Source organism: Artibeus jamaicensis, unplaced genomic scaffold (assembly GCF_021234435.1).
Source record: "Artibeus jamaicensis isolate MK-2021 breed Jamaican fruit bat unplaced genomic scaffold, CSHL_Jam_final contig_64, whole genome shotgun sequence".
NCBI classification, from domain to species: domain Eukaryota; kingdom Metazoa; phylum Chordata; class Mammalia; order Chiroptera; family Phyllostomidae; genus Artibeus; species Artibeus jamaicensis.
Window position 1 is genome coordinate 10057652 of NW_026521911.1, and position 18003 is coordinate 10075654.

Here is an 18003-nt window from a genome sequence, read left to right on the forward strand (position 1 = left end):
GCTCCTGGCAAATAATAAGCACAGTGCAGGGTTTAGCCACTAGTGTTACTGTACCCAAGTTAGAACTAATCACTTCTGATACATGTTTATCAAGCTGAATTTTGCATACCTGTGTCCCTGATAAGATTGTGACCTCCTTAAAGATCAGAGACTTATTCATACCTCTGTCCCCAGAACGGGGCATGATGCTCTGCACAGAATGAACAGCTAAAAAATGTCCTATTGAATGAAACTGAATCATACATTTAGGAAACGGGACTATTGTTAAAAGACCATAATATTAAAATAAGACTTTAAGGGAAGTAAGATAAAATAAAAGTGCACACAGGTTATCAGATGTCCTAGACTGGCTGTGACAGTTTCACATTCATGTTCACATTTTCACTTTGAGTCTCACACTAAATTTATGTGCAGATGTTATTATCCAAGTTCACAAGTGAGAGAACAGACTCAGAGAGACTTCATTTTGGCCCCAAGTCACACAGCAGATTGCAGAACCCAAATCAGCATCACTTTTATCCCCCTTTTAATGCCTCTCATCCTCCCTTACTCCCCATAAAAGGAATAACTAAGCAATTCTTACAATTTAGGTATAAGATTTTAAGCTTCCACAGGTGATCCCTCACCCAGCACCCAAGGAAATCACACACTAGATTGGGGCCCTTCTCCAACACACCATTCCCAGTGGTGACCACAGATCTGGCTTCTCCACATGCTGTGGAGAAAGCTGTGTTCTGCCCTCAGCATTCAGAGGAGACGTCTGTGTCTGCAAGTGCTTGGGGCTCCTCCAGGTTTTCCTGTGCTTTTGTGCCACTGAGAAGATGCAGCAAGGGTATCAAAAGCTGCAAGCAGTCCCTATCTCTGGAGACAGGCATTTACTTGGAGGAAGAATGAACCAATGGCTTCCCAGAGCATTGTGCAGCCACATTAGAGAAAGGATTAAGCAGATACATTCAGCTATTCTAACAGACTTGCTGTAAGCCTTGAATATGCCTCTCACACTCACTCAGATAATCACATTAGTTTTGTCATTAAAAGATCCCTTTTATAGAAAGTACCTAAACCGCTTAAACCACCCAGAGAGGTTGCATACATTATCAAAGAGCATGACAAACAAAAGAATTTTCTGATCCACATCCCAGTTTTCCTTACTCCTTAAAAAGTTCAGGGAATTGAGGTAGAAACGAATTTGCAAATGGGCTGAGACGGCACAGCAATTCTCTCTCCTTCTTTTCCTCAGCAACTGGAACTGGAAAGACTGAAAAACTCCTTCAGCATCGGGGCAGCAAAAACAAAACACAGAGACGACAGCAGGGCAAGGAGTGGGTAGAAAAAAGTGGGCTTGCCTCTGCCACAGGAATTGCCTTCGACTCAAAGGAAGAGTAGAAAATCTCAGGATCTGGGATCAGACAACTGCCGCTAGCTAGATCAGTGGCCATGACTGAAGCTGGAGAAGAGTTACTTTGTTTCTCTTGGCCTCATGGTCCGCCTTTATAATACGGGGGTTTTATTATTATATGCCTTGCCTCCCTCCCAGGGTTGTTGAGGGGCTCAAATGAGAAAAGGCAGACAGCAGAGTTCTGAGGTCTATAAAGTATGATATAAGCATTAGAGAGGAGGTTTCCTTGGCCTCTTTTTATGACCCCTAAATGAGAGGAGCTATGTGTGTTTTTTCACAGTAACACAGTAACATGATTGGTTTTTAATAGGTGAATTAATAGTTTTTGGTTTGTTTTGTATTAGTAGATGACTCATAATTTTTATTTTTATGAGTAGTGCTTTTATTGCTTTTCTCACTAAGACCCATCCACCCTGCAAACTCTCATCCTTCAAGTCTCAGTTCAAATGTTCCTTCTCCTTTAAAGCCTTCCTCAGACATTCAGGTTGAATTCATCTCTTCTGCTTTCATGCTAACAGCACCCTGAATGGAACAGATTCTTAGACCAATGTATTTAATCTGACATCGTAAATGTTTCTACTCGTTAAAAACTACCTTCTTTTTAAAAACTGAGCTTTGCCTTCTTTTTCTTCTTCTTATTATTAATAATATTATTTACAATGTACCTACATAGAGTTACCATTCAATAAATATTTGAGTGAAGGAATGATAAAGGAACAATCCACAGAATTGGAAATATTTGGTCCAGGGAAGGGAAATTTCAAGATTCAGCTGAGAACCCATCTCCAAAACAAAGTTTATTCAATTTTAGAGAAGAGTGTACATTCTAAATATTGTACTCTAAATTTTAGACTGTACATTCTAAACATTGCCCTATTGTGTTTTTTAGAGTATAAGACTATTGGATGATTTGAATTGATGATCAATTTTTTATCTCCTTTGCAAGATAAAACTTGAAAAAAGGGCCTTAAATTATGGTATTTAGGTTAGACCTTAAAAGTATTGCTATTTTGGCCACATAATACATTGTTGTGGGAGTTTGTCCTTTGTATTATGAGATGCTTAGTAGCATCTCTATTGTCTACTCATTAGATGCCAGCAGCAACTCCCCCACTTACCCAGAGTTGTGACAAATAGTAACATCTCCTGACATTGCCAAGTGTCCCCTACAGGGCAAACGTGCTGCCAGATGAAAACCACCGGCTTAGACTTAAAGAGTAAACTCCTGACATCAGAAAAGGAGACAAGAGATGGTGGAAATCTTCCCATGAGTCTCTTAATACAAAGTAGATGGATACTTTACTAGTTTACATTGACCTGACATCACGGTAACACATGAAATGTCTCCTGTCGACTCTAAGGGAGATTTCTGAAACAAGAATAATTCAGTGAATTTTGGTGATGTGAGAAGGAAGCCGTTTACCAAATCATCTGGCTACTTCTCTCAGTTGCACTTATTCAGGGGTCCTTCTGGTATACCTTCAGTGTCAGAGCACTCTGCAGATCACAGGGGCAGAAGGTTTCATTTGGAATTTGATACCTTGGAGTTATTGGTTTCTGGTTTTCCATAAATCTCTCTTTGGCTATATACCTCAAATTTTCAAAGTTATGAAACAAAATACAATAAATGGTTAAAACCACTCCCCCAAAGCCACAGAGGAAGTTTGGTAACAGATGCAAACACCTCTGTGGTCAAAGCACCTGACCCTGTCTCTGCCCTGCAGCAGCTCAGAACCAGGTGAGCCACAGGGGGTGCAAGAGTTCACTCGTGAGCCACGTAGGACGATAGTCAGTCACTTCAGGTGCCTGAGCTTATTTTTTTCAAACAACTTCATTATGTTAAAAACATCATTCTTCCCCTCTCTGTTCATCTATCTACTACAGCAAGTAAACTATGTCTCTGTCAAAACTTTGGCTGACAGTCTTCTCCACACAGTAAAATCAACTTCTAGATTAAGCCAGATCAGCAAATATGTGGAAACTCATATAACTAGACACCAAAAAACAATCAAACTAAAAAACACTCAGAGGACCTGAATAGACACTCTTCCAGAGTGATATTTTTTAACAAAAATCTGTTCATGTCACTCTCCTGACTAAGGACAATCAATATATTCTCATTCCTTACAGTGACTCCTTACCATGGTCTACGTGAATGAGCTTTTTCCCATCACACCTCCAGATTCATCTTCTGTCACTTTCTCCCTGGTCACCCACTATTCCATTATGGTGGCCTTCTTCCAGTTCCTTGAACAGGCTACACTCGGGGTTCTGCACATGCTGTTTTCCATCCTCTTCCAAGTATAGTTCCCACTCATCATTTTGATAACAGCTAAAATGTCACATCTAGAAAAAGGAGTCTTATTCCCACAGACTAACTTGGATTCCCTGGTAAATGCCCTAAGAGCCCCTACTCTTCATAGCACTTAAAATTATACCAACTCACTGTATAATTTGACATTCCAGATTTTTTCCTCAGAAAAATGTAAACCTTATTAAGACAGGTACTGTGTTTGCTTTTAACCATCATATTTTCCAGTTTTCAGAACAGTACTATATGCCTGTAGCTCTGTAAGAGTAGGAAAATAGGCCTGGCTGGGTAGCTAAGCTGGTTAGAGTGTTGTCCCAATATGCCAGGGTTGCAGGTTGTATCTCTGATCAAGGCAACCAATGAATGAATAAATAAGTGGAACAACAAAGTAACGTTTCTCTCTCTCTCTCTCCCCCTTTCTCTAGCTGTAGAAAAGTTGAATTCTTGATTACCATTTTGGAGAGTTACAATTCATATTTACAGTTTTTTTAAAAATGCAACTATTTAACTTTGTTTAACCCTTTATTTTCCAAAGTTGCTTAACTATAGAACTTTCTATTGCATAAGTCTTTGGCATTTTGTTAGACACATGTAATCCCAGAAATGCTGTGCAATAGATACATACTAAGGTGCCTGAACTGCCCCACCTTTCACCCCAAATAGGGAATCTCTGACGCCATGTTTTTATGATATTGTCCCCCAACTAACCACCTGAAAGTTGTGGGCTTCTGAAGTGCTGCCTCTGGGGCATGAGGATAACATGCTGGGAAGTCTTCATGGGCCCTGAACAAGCAAAGAAGAAAAAATTGGTCTGCAGACAAAATGAAGCAGCAATGGGAAGAGAAATGCTAGGCAGGGCTTCCAGACTCAAATGGGGTCAGGCAGGACAACAGGAGTGAGGTGAACTAAAGGGACATGCCCTGTCTGAAGAAAATTAAATTCAGAATTCTTTCAACTAGAAGTTTCAAAGTGTGATCACCCAGCATCACCTGGGAAATTGTTAGAGATGCAACTTCCCAAGATCCACCCTAAGATTTATTTACTACAAACTCTGGGGTGGGGCTCAGCAGTCAATGTTTCAATGAGCCACAAACATCCCAGAAACAAATCTCCCCCACAGGCTGACAACTGGTGACCTCTGTTCAAGGCGAGACAAAGAGAAATAGCAGTCTGGACTTTTAATGACCTTCCAGACCCCAGTTCCATTGACTCATGACACCTGGTTACCCAAGTTCTGGGGCTAACCCTGCCGTTACAGTAAGTTCTCTCTTTTGTTTAAGCTGGTTTGGTGAGGTTGTTTCTTGTACCCAAACAAAGATTAAGCTACACCAATAAAATGAAAAACAACAACAACAACAAATAAACCTGAATTCATGGCCCAGTTCTGTCAAAAATAAGCTGAATGAGGAGGCCTTACACCATGTTCCATCCCTCTGTTCCTATCAGTGCCATCCACCTACAAACGATGGGGTGGGGCTGGGTATCCAGGGTGTCTTCACTCTCTAATATGCTAGACTACACACTGGCTCCTCTGGATAGTCTCTTGACTTTACAGAACCCTTAAGAAAGATCCCCAATTTTCCTTAGTTTTACCCATTGACTTTAAGTAGTTGAAGTAAAAAACCAGAAGATAAAAACCACCTCAATTCTCTTTGTCTCTTCTGGTCTTTCAAAAGCATCAACTAATAGAGAGGTATTTTGAGTAAGGTTTATTTGATGTTCTAATTATTTTTTAAGTTAAAACTAAATTTCAGCATGCTATAATTAGGCTAAATTTAATTAAGGTTGCCATCTATCATAAACAGTACATAAAGAAAAATATAAAACCAAATTATATTTGCAGAAAATAGTCTCTTTTGGCAGTTATTCTCTTAAAAATGCAATTCATACAAATAATTAATATTAGATGAAGTGGCAAATTATTTTAATGCTTTTAAACATGTAAAAATCATTAAGGGAAATACCCCCAAATCAATAATATTCTAAAATAAATAGTAAGAATATCCTCCATTATGCCCATAAACCCTGTGTTATATAACTTCTTAGTTGACGATGAATAAAACTAGAAACTAGTATTGTTTTGATGCTTAAATTCCCACCTCAGCAGACTTTTCTCTGATGTTGAAATGAAAATAGTGACCAAATGCTTTGATGGACAACTCATTACAATGAGAACCGGAGGCTTCTGAAACCAGACAAAGATTTTTCTGTGCCTCCCAGATGCCAGGGAAAATATTTCAGTCTCTTAACTTTAAGAATTAACTTTATATATGCATTTTTTAAAGTACTCTAGTCATGGTCAAAGTCAAGGTATAGTTTTTAAAAAGCAGAAAGACAAGGTGAAAAAATTTTTGAGAGAAAATAAAAAGAAACAAGGGGGAAATTTTTTCAGCAGAATAGAATCTCTTTGCCCTTGAAAGGTTTGGATCCAACCCTATTTGTTATCCTAGAAAAGCTCTTCTAAAGAAAGGTTTCAGTGTAAGAACTGCTTGAAAGAAGCCAACCCTTTGGAAACAGCAACGGCTCAGTCATTTATTAATGTCAAATATGCTGCCCGCATGAATTAGCTTGCCTTTTGGAGCCACACAGAAAGTTCTCGTGCACCTGCCTCTTAACGTCCTGACACTTCTGGCTTCAATGGCAGCAGCATCAACCACCAGGAAATAAAAATTTTTTTTAAAAAGTTGAACATAACTACAGTCCACTTTTTCAATAGTTGATTCATCAATTTTTAATGGCTTCTTACAAAAGTATCATCAGTGACCACAGCATATAAAGGCCTGCTCTGATGTAAAAGGAAAAGCAAAACAGAGTCATTTTCCCAAACTGACAAAATGTAACTAAATTACCACAAAACTGACCTTAGAAACAAAGAGAAATGGAGCAAAAAGAGGCCAGATTTCTCACTGGCAGTTCCACAGTGGCAAACATCCCAGAACTAAGAAAAGCTGCCAAGTAGAAGACAGAAAATTAAAGGACTTTCCAAAACCAGCCAAGCCCAGTGCACAGAGCAATCCCAACAGCTGGAGTGAGCTGCAGGAGCAGGACACAGGGACAAGGTGCCGCCTTACTTTTTATTTACAGCACAGTTCCAAGTCATTAAATCAAGGACACATGAAATGACTCTTTCTTCCTGGTTGGCATCAGACATCCTTCCTATCAGCTGCAATCACATCATCTTTATCCACCTTCTGCTTTTCCTTTTGTGAGGACAAGGGTGGGGAGTGACACATGGGCCAAAGAGACTTCAGTCTGAAAACAAAGAGAAATCCCTGCTTGCAGAGAAACAAAGGAACGGACTTCCTCTCTTGTGAAAGGCAGGAATCCTGCTGCAGTTATGAGGAGCCTGGTAAGGAGAGAAAGCTGCCACAAAGAGATTCTTTCTGGAAGTGGTCAAAGAAGGCAAGGACCTGGGGTGTGGGGTGGCTGCTGTCACCACCATCACCCTCTCTTCTGTCTCAGCCTTTGCCCTGGCAAATCCAATGATAAACAAGGGAAAGTAATTTTGTGTAGAAAACCAAAGTGAATGGGAATGTGAGTGGAATGAACGTAAAAGAAGAAACTGAAAATGGTCAAAAGTTTCTCAGAGTGTCTTTCTCAGACTGGCATAGAAATCTCTGATCCACTGCTTCAGGTATTTAACTTCCAAGGAGCGGGCTAATAGCAGAGTCTCGGGATCAAAGGCATTGTTGGCTCGAAGATCTAGGTGATGGGCCCCTTCTGGGATAGTGATGGCAACCAAGGTGTCTGTGATGTTCTTGGTTACTCCACCTCCTGACCAGGGGTCTAGGTCACCATTGCTAAGTGAGGAAAAGATGAAAAAATAGGATTGTTAAATTTTTGTATTTATATCCAGATAAGACAGGAGAAACCTATTTTGTGAATAACAGCTAAAATTACAAGCTTGTAACCTAGGCATTTGATCTGGGGACCTAATCTGTCATGCAGGAAGGTTATTCACACCAGTACATTTTTCTGCAAACAACTACTAGAAACAGGACCAAGGAGTAAAGGTGGTACCTGATAAATCAGTTCAGATTGCACCAAAAATTGGAATTTAGAAACCTAAATTTCAATCCCAGCTTCATCACTCAAAAGCCAGATGACCTCCCTCCTCTGAAAGACAGAGATAACAAGGCCAACCTCACAGGGCTGTTGCCTGGATTAAACCAGGTGGTACATGTTGTATTTAGTAAGCACGAGTGTCAGGCACGTAGCAGTCCCTCTGTTAATGCCAGTGTCCTCCTTCCTAGGACCAGCTATCAAAGTAATAAAGAAAAACTCTCCTATTTTAAAATGCTAATTATCTCTTAGCTATCAAAGAAAAACCTTCATTTTTCACACAATACATCCCTTGTAGTAGATTACTTGGGGAAATAGGGTATAAAACTGAAAAAATTCCTCCAAATTGGAATCAGAAAATGTGGTCATTACTCAAAGATCCCCATTTTACAGTGGCTTTAAAGTTAAGAAAATGCTATTAGGTTATTAGTCTTAGCTGATACATACAACACATTTCAGAATGATCGCAACAGGATCACTCATTGAAACAGGCTATTCAGTTTAGCTGAGTAGAAATCTATTACGACCACAGAAGACAGCTTCCCTAATAATATTCAGCAACTTTGTCGAGATATAATTCACTGCAAAGTTCACCCATTTAGAATGTAAAGTTCAATGGTTTTTAGTATATTCAGTGTTTTGCAACCATAACCACAATTTTAGAACATTTTCATCATCCCCAAAAGAAACCCATTCTCATTGGCAGCCAATAATCCCCATTCACCTCCCCAGAACTTTCTTACTCTTAGCCCTAGGCAACCACCAATCTACTTTTCATCTCTAGAGATTGCCTGTTCCGGACATGTCATATAAATGGAATTATATAATGGGTGATCTTTCATGATTAGCTTTTTTCATTTCAGAGTAATGTTTTCAGTTTTTGTTCATGTTATTGTATGCTATCAGAATATTATTCCTTTTTATTGACAAATAATATTCCATTGTATGACTGTCACATTTTATTGTCTCCACTTTTTTCTATTATGTACATCATGGCTCCTGTGAACATTCATGTACAAGTTTTGGCATGGATGCAGGTTTTCATTTCTCTTGGGAACATTCCTAAAAATGGAATTTTTCTTATACATGGTGATAACCTTGGGAAGAACCAAAATACTTTCCAAAGTGGCTGCACCATTTTACATTTTGCACTAGCAACACATGAAGTTTCCAGTTTTTCTATATCCTCACTAACACTTATTATCTTTTTGTTAATACTTTCATAAATTTAAATATAGTTGGTATACAATATTATGTTAGTTATACTACTTTCAGGAGTACAATATAACAACTCAACATTGTTATATCTTTCAGTGGGATGACCCCACTAATTCTAATAATCAGCTGTCACCGTCCAAACCTATCACAAGAATATTCACTGTATTTCCTTTTACTTTTTCACCCATCCACCCATGTTATGTGGCTATAGCCATGTTACATGGGTATTAAATGATTCTTTTTGTGACTTTCATTTGCATTTCCCAAATGGTTTATGGTATTGAGCACTTTTTCATGATCCACTGGACTGTATATCTTCTTTGAAAAAAAGTCTAGTCAGATCTGTGCCCATTTATAAACTGTTTATTATGAACAACTTTAATTTTAAAATATATTTTATTGATTATGCTATTACAGTTGTCCCATTTTTTCACCCCTTTATTCCTCTCCACCCTGCACCTGCCCTTCCACCAGCAGTCCCCCCAGCCTTAGCTCACGTCCAAGGGTCGTACATATAAATTCTTTGGCTTCTCCATTTCCCATACTGTTCTTAACCTCCCTCTGTCTATTTTGTACCTATCTTTTATGCTTGTTATTTCCAGTACCTTTTCTCCCATTCTCCTGCCTCCTCCTCCCCACTGATAACTCTCCATGTGATCTCAATTTCTGTGAATCTTTTCCTGTTCTAGTTGTTTGCTTAGTTTGTCTGTTTGGTTTTTTTTTTTTTTTAGGTTCCATTGTTGATAGTTATGAGTTTATTGTCATTTTTACTATTCATATTTTTGGTCATCTTATTTTTCTTAGATAAGTCCCTTTAACATTTCATATAACAAGGGCTTGGTGATGATGAACTCCTTGAACTAGACCTTATCTGGGAAGCACTTTATCTGCCCTTCCATTCTAAATGAAAGCTGTGCTGGATAGAGCAATCTTGGTTGTAGGTCTTCGGATTTCATGACTTGGAATACTTCTTTCTAGACCCTTGCTGCCTGTAAGGTCTCTTTTGAGAAATCAGCTGATAATCTTATGGAAACTCCTTTGTAGGTAATTCCCTCCCTTTTTTTGCTGCTTTTCAGAGTCTCTCCTCATCTTTAATCTTGGGTAATGTAATTATGATATGCCTTGGTGTGTACTTTTTGGGGTCCAACTTCTTTGGGACTCTCTAAGTTTCCTGGACTTCCTAGAAGTCTATTTTCTTTGCCAGATTGGGGAAGTTGTCCTTCATTATGTTTTCAAATAAGTTTTCAATGTCTTGTTTTTCCTCTTCTCCTTCTGGTACCCCTATGATTCAGATATTGGAATGTTTAAAGTTGTCCCACAGGTTTCTAATCCTCTCTTCATTTTTTTGAATTGTTATTTCTTCATTCTGTTCTGGTTGAATGTTTATTTTTTTTCTTCTGGTCCAAATTGTTGATTTGAGTCTTGATTTCCTGTCCTTCACTGTGAGTTCCCTGTATATTTTTCTTTATTTCACTTTGCATAGTTTTCACTTTTTTCTCTATTTTGAGACAATACACAACCATTTCTGTGAGCATGCTGATTACCAGTGTTTTGAACTGTGCATCTGATAAATTGGCTATCTCTTCGTCACTTAATTGTTTTTCTAGAGCTTTGATCTGTTCTTTCAGTTGAGCCATATTTTTTTTGTCTTGGCATACCTTTTACATTGTAAGCGGTGGAGCCTTAGATACTCACCAGGCTGGAGCAACCCTTCTCACTTTGTTGTGGTGCTGTTGTGGGGGAGGGGTCAGAGAGGGAGCAACGTCTCCTTCTTGGGTCTCATTGAGCTTTCAGTCACTTCCCCAGCTACCCACAAGCAAATTGGGCCCTTCTAGTGCTGATTCCCAGATACATAGGATTGTGTACATTCTAGGACCCTCTGGGTCTCTCCAATGAACCCTCCTGTGAGGATGGGAGTTTCTCTTACCACCATAACCCCCACAGATTTTTACAGCCAGAGGTTTTGAGGCTTTATTTCCCTGTCTGGAACCCAGGGTTGTATAGTCTGTCTTGCTCCACAGTTGTTCCTCCTGGTTTATCTGTATGCAAATGTGGGACTGCCCACTCTGCCAGCCGCTGCCTTGCCCACGCCAGTCCTCCAGCCACAAACTTGCAGTGCATCCTCTCTACCCCAGCTGTCCATCTCCGCCCCTCCTACCAGTATGTACAAATGTTTCTCCTTTAACTTTTTGGTTGTCGGACTTCTATACAGTTTGATTTTCTGGAAGTTCTGGTTGTTTTTTTGTTTTTAAATTTGTTGTTGTCTTTCTTTCAGTCGTGTAAGGAGGCAAAGTGTATCTACATATGCCTCCAGCTTGAATGCAAGTCCCACATGATTATGGAGGCTGAGAGGTCCAAATCCATGAGAACTGGTGGCATATTTCCAGTCCTCCTCCAACACTAAAGACAGGAGAAGACTCATAGCCCAGCTCAAATATAGTAAGGCCAAAACTGGGTTATCAATGAAATCATTTGATCCATTCTGAGCTAATTTTTTGGTATGGTATGAAATGGGGATCCAGCTTCATTCTATTGCATGTGAATATCTAGTTTTCCCAGCATCATTACTTGAAAACCTATTCAGATGTCTAAAAGCCAATTAACCGTACATATATAAAGGTTGACTTCTAGACTGTCAATTCTTTTTCATTGATCTATTTTCTATCTTTAAGGCAGTGTAACACTGTGTTGATCATGGTAGCTTTATAACAAGTTTGAAACCAGATGTATGAGTTCTTCAAATTTGTTCTTTCTTTTCAAGACTATTTTAGCCATTTTGGGTCCCTTGCATTTTTATATATATTCTAATATGAACTTTTAATTTCTGCAAAAAAAATGCAGCTCCAATTTTGACTGGGATAACAATATATCTGTAGATCAGTGTGGCATATTGACATCTTAACAATATTAGTTCTTCCACAAGAAGAACATGAGTACATCCACAAGAACATGAGATATTTTTCTATTTATTTAGATCTTTAGCTTCTTCCAGCAATATTTCGTAATTTTCTATGTATGCATGTCACACTACTTCTGTTAAGTATTTAATTCTTGATGTTTTTGTAGATGAGATGGATTCCTGGTATTAACTTCATACATACATACACTGGTTCAGAGTTTACAAAGCCTTTCATATTTGGCAATTATAACAATCCTACAAAGTAGGTTTAATTACAATCCTTTTGTAGAAGAGAAAACTAACACCCAAATTATTCACCTAGCAATGGCAAATCTGATAGACAAACTCAGGTCTTATAACTCTAGTCCAATGCTCAATGTATTAACAGTCCATTGTAATAACATTGCATGTTATTAACATTATTAATATTAATATTACAATGGAACGTTAATGCACTCCATTGTAATAACATGGAATGTTAATAACTACATTACATTCCATGGGAACATGATTGCTGTTCAAAATCTTTAGCACATACCCTCTTGACTTGTTTGGTGCAGAGTAAAAAAAACACATGAGCTTTGAGGTCAGACACACCTGGGTCCCAGGCCCATGTCAGCCTCCTAATCTCACAAAAGCTTAGATTTCTCAAAGTAAAATAGGGACCAAAATACCTGGATTTAATAACCTGGCCTATGGCACAATAGGTATTAGATCACTTTTCCTTTATATGGCATCACTTGGAAACTCTTTGTCACTTGAAATAACAGGGCATTTTATGTTATGTTGTGACATTTGTTTAACGCACATTCATTTTGCTGATATTGTTACAAAGCCTGACATAACAAATCTTCAAGGTTTTATCATTAGATATATGAAATTACTCCCATAATTTGCATAACCATCAAGAAACCCTTATCTATAATCTATACATAGGTGACAATACAATAGTGTACCTAGCCAAGACCTTACCCATAAACTTCAGAACCAAAATTCAACCACCTACTTGACATTTTTATGTGGGAGTCTAATTAGACTTCTCAAATACCAGGTCCAGAACAGAGCTTTTGGTACTGCCCAAATCCCAACCTGGCCTTCCCTCTATTTTCTCAATCTCTGTTAATGGTAACCCTGTCCTTCTAGTTATTTGGGCCAAAACATTTGGTGTCATTCTTTAATCTTCTGTTTCTTTATCACCCAATCTGTCAACAAATCTTGTCAGCTATATTCAAGTATACCCAGAATTTGGACATCTACCACCACCACTCTGATCCAACTCACCATTATCTATAGACTGAATAGTCTTTTATTGACCTTCCTCCTTTTCTCTTACCTCCCTACTGTCACTAAAAGAGCAATTTGATCATATTAAAACCTGAATCAGATTATGTCAAAGCTCTGCTCAAAACACTTCAAATTTTTCCATCTCATTCAAATTAAAAACCAAAGGCGCCACTGGGGCCTGCAAGTCTCTACATGATCTGGGCTCTCTGCTAACTCTGATTTCAACTAATGCTACTCTCTTCCTCATTAACTAATTCAGCCACACTGGCTTCCTTGCTGTACTTGCAGAACATGCTTGGTCATTCACTCTCAAGAACTTGGTCCTTGTTTACTCCTGTGGGTGAAGTATTTTTATCTCACCAAGCTCATATCTGTCTAAGTCCTCCCTACAGATCATTATCCAAAAGTCACCCCTTGGTGATGTCTTCCTTGGTCACTCTCTGCTAAAATTTCAATCCTGCTATTTCCCCACATACCTTGACATTTTATAGCCCTCTTTCCTGTTTATATTTTTTCTCCTTAGCACTTATGTCCTTATATATTTACAGATGCTACCTTGTTTATTATTTCTCTATCAAAACTAGCACTCCCCAAGAGGAGGGACTTCTGTCTGCTTTATTATGGTCCCTTTAATACCTGGCACATGGTATAAGCTGTACAAATGTTTAATAAAAGAGTAAGAATGTAAATTTCTAGTTGTCTTTGTCCTGGTACCATACACCCTACATGAAGATGTCTAAATACATGTATGCAAGGTCAGGAACATATAAATCACTTTAGTATTTTTTCAAGATTTTATTTATTTTTAGAGAGAGGGGAAGGGAGGGAGAAAGAGAAGGAGAGAAACATCAGTGCAAAAGATGTTGATCAGTTGCCTCTTCCATGCCCCCAACTGGGGACCTGACCCACAAGCCAGGCATGTGCCCTCACTGGGAATCAAACCAACAACCATTTGATTTACAGGCCGGCACTCAATCCCACTGAGCAACACCAGCCAGGGTCGTGTAAGTATTTTTTATGTGAAAAAGCAGAGTGCATATAAATGATTAATATAGATATATAGAGACTGATCTGCAGTGGTGTATAATATGTGGCAAGAAAAATTAACTAAGCAGCAGATCTAAGTTTTATAGCCTTACTAGCCACATAATTTTGGGTAAGTAACCTGACCTCTCTGATCCTCCATTCCCACATGTAGAATGCCCCCATGTTTTAAGGGCAATGCCCTTCCTTAAAGAGATACTGTGGGGTTTCAGTTAAATTATATATGTGAAAGGTATAAACTGTAAGACACCATATAGATTTGCAGTTTTATTATAATTATTAGCATGTTCTGTAAGCCTTCGAGGTATTAATGTAACCAAGCAGCATGGGGTCCAGCTGCATGTCACCATATACATGCACAACACAAAGTTTCATGGGAAAGGAAATGGGTTTTTATTAGCAGGGTTCCCAATTTGAGGGGGTTGGGAAAACCTCACCCACAAAGTACAGAAAACCAGCCACCCCTAGGAAGCTTCAAGTCCAAATCTATAACCGGAGGTTCCCCATTATTGCTTATTTATAGCCCAGTGTTTTTTTTCCAATGAGCCTCCATCTCTCCAGCTCCAGGTCTCTCTACCCCTTGCCAGTGATGCCATTGCCTCGCAGCAGCTCTCTCTCTCTCTCAGAGTCTCGGTGTGCCTCCAGAACACTCCAAACAGTGGTGCAGGGAAAGCTCCATTCATGGGGAACTTCCCGCCTCATGCTCCATGTGTTTCTCTCCATCTCTGTGCTCTGTCTCAGGGTGAGATAGTGGAAACAGTTCAGGACCCGGTTTGCCATGCTGCACAGGGTTGGAGCATCCCAAGGTCTGGTGCCCAGAGAGGCCGCATCCCAGAGAGGAACCCTGTCTCCCAGAGCTCACTTTTCTAAGCTTTAAGCAGTGTCAGCCACACCCCCCATGCAGGGAAAAGCAAAAGGAGCCCAAGAAGCCAAAATGCCAAGTGGCCAACAGGCCGAGAGGCAGGAGAGGGAGCTTTTGCTTCTCTTCTGTTTAAAAGTCCTTTCCCAAAATCTCATGTTTCCAACCAATGAGTGATAATGTAGCGCTGTTTGTCTTTGCTCCTTTTCCAGCCACCATGTTGCATAAGGATGCAGCCTCCCATCAAAGTTTCTAGTGACGCTGCCTGAGGCCTAGTTTTCTCCTGCAGCTCTTCCCTGTTTGGAAGGCAAGGGCTGCTGGATTTCTGGGACTGTGTACGCTGGCTTGTTTACAGTTACCTTTGTTTATAGTTTGCCTGGGGCAATCTCTTTCCTGCAGTGGCCCCTCCCTTTACAGGGAGGGCAAGCAGCTTCTAACCTTCAGTTCCAAGTTGGGGTTCTCTCCCCTCCCCTTGCTTTCTCCTGGAGATCTGGCCTGACCACTCTTACATTAATACTGCTGAGAGGTAAATGAATCATGAAAAAAATGTAAAATCATTTCTCATAGAAATTGAATCAGATAACTAATGTAATCATTTTTTTCTACACAAATGTACAAGTTAAATGAAAAATATATTCATTTAGGTACATTAAATATACATATGCTTGAAATGCAAGCTTAAATTTCCACAACAAATTCTCACCACAGTTCTTTTTTTGTTTTTTAAGTCCAGTTGCAACATAATAATATCATTCTTTGGAAAAAGTCAATCCAAAAATTTACTTTGTTTGCTGTTATTAAAAACAAAAAGGAGCCCTGTCCAGGTAGCTCAGATTTTTAATGTTGTTCCAACACACCAAGGCTGTGGTTTTGATCCCTGGTCAGGACACATACAATGAATGCTTGATCAAGCAGTAAGAGCAACAACAACAACAAAAAATCAATGTTTCAATCTCTTTCTCTAAAATCAATAAGTGATTTTTTAAAGAGGGAAAATGCACATGCAAAATAGGATCCTTAAATTTTAACTATCAGATCAATTTCTAAAGTAAACTACCCAAGGGGTTGGATTCTCTTAAGTGAACAGTTAGCCTTTATCATTATTCCCATTTGACAGAACAAGCCCAGATAGGAAACTCTCCATTATTTGCAAAACAAAAAAGCCATCCTAACAGCCACACGGCAAGTAAACTGCATTTGATTTAAAAGGTCATCTGAATCGGCCCAGTGACTTAGCAACAGTGTTTGGAGTTGCTGAGCGACCTAAAATGCATGTGGACTTGAATTTCTTGGTCCTATACAAGTGAAATGTAAACAAGTCACCGGGGAATGTTTTTAAAAAAAAATAGTAATAATGACTTTCATGAGAGAATTAGATGCCCAGATAAAATTCCCACCAGTGAACTTAATTGCTGGCAACAATTTTTCTGAAATATGATATTAAACTAATCAGCTTCTCAGTAATTGCCTTTCAGAATTTATATTTAAGTAACTGAGAATGACCACTGACTTAATACCTTATCGTTTGGGGTTGGGGAAAAATTAATCCTTCCAACAAAACCACTATGAAATTGTTTAAATGCTGAAGTGAACTATTAATAGCTATTGCTTTTTCAATCCTCATTCATTCAACAAGTGTTTACTGAGTGCCTACTTGTTACCAAACAGAGGTCCAACAGAGGGGGGGCCAATATTTGGCCCACCTAGGGATACCAAAAACTGCTACAGAACAACAGGGGCCCCTCCCAAGGACGGTATACTAATATCTACTGGGCTCTTCTGTCTACCGCCAATTGGAAAGACATCTCTCAATGCCAGAGATTTGTGAAAAGGAAAGGAAAGGTTTATTTAAAGCTGTACAGACTTAAAAGTAGTGACCCAATGTCCCCATTAAAATATCAAAGTCCTTTAGGATAACCACAGACGCCCACAGCACTTCCTTCTCCCCCTGCCCAGATTCAGGGTACCGTATCTCAGAAAAAGAAGCACACGTCTGTGTTTCAGGCCACTGGTACCGTCAGCTGTGTCGCCGTGCAGGCAGGATCTCCAGTTAATCCAAAGTCATATGGCACCTTCTCCCGGTCCACTGGCAAGAGTTCTTTGTACCCATTTTTCCAGTCAAAGTCTCTCCTGCTTCCCAGGCCACACGGACAAAGGGAGCATCCCAAGGCCGCGTGGGCCTCTTCTACCAAAGCTGCAGGGGTCAGCACTCTGACCAAAAGTGTGTGGCTTTCTTCTTTACCTGGCTGCAGGGGTCTACATTCTGGCCAAAACCACATGGTTCTCCTTCAACGGCTGCTGCGTCTGAGGTTAAATCTCTGCACCCATCCTCCTTTGCAGCCCCATTCTCGACTCCTCCTACAATTGGTTACACCTGCCAGGATTTCCATATCCTCCCAGCTTTACTGGGCTGCCATAGTGTCTGGGCAGGTGTGGCCCCATGGCGTGGAGCCAATCAACTCCAAGCTCTCACACAGGTGCTGTAACTCAGGGGACCAGCCCCCAGTTACATCCTGCGTAGAAACCACTCCCTTCTCCCTGGCTCAAAACTTGGCCACAGCCATTTAACATATCAATGAAACCAGTTAAAGATTATAGATATGTTAAATGACCATTCCAGAGGTTAGCTACAAAACTGTTGCTATGCAAAAAACAGCTCTCAATGGCCTTGCTCCATTTGCCCTTTCCCCCAACTGACACCTGGTGGGTGGGGGTGAGGACATCATAATATTTCCTGGACACCCTGAGCTCTGGACCCCATCCCAAATCCTTTTTTTTTTTTTGGGGGGGGGGGGAGCCACCTTCTGGCTGCGCCCTGTTACATACTCTGTACCAGGCACTGACTGGGCACAGGGCATTCAGCAGTGAACAGACAGAATCTCTGCCCTCATGGTGCTCCCTTCCATAATAGTCTAACCACTCCCTGA

The 18003-nt window shown here is 39.8% G+C and overlaps 1 protein-coding gene across 1 annotated transcript in view; it reads right to left on the reverse strand.

Moving 5' to 3' along the window:
- Positions 1-7063: 7063 nt before the first annotated feature.
- The window catches only part of LOC128628248 (lysosomal Pro-X carboxypeptidase-like), a 64950-nt gene continuing 54010 nt past the window's right edge, over positions 7064-18003 (reverse strand). The window contains exon 9 of the mRNA XM_053670734.1: positions 7064-7510. Within this exon, the coding sequence (XP_053526709.1) occupies positions 7294-7510 (217 nt within the window). The 3' untranslated portion in view covers positions 7064-7293. The remainder of the gene's footprint in view (positions 7511-18003) is intronic.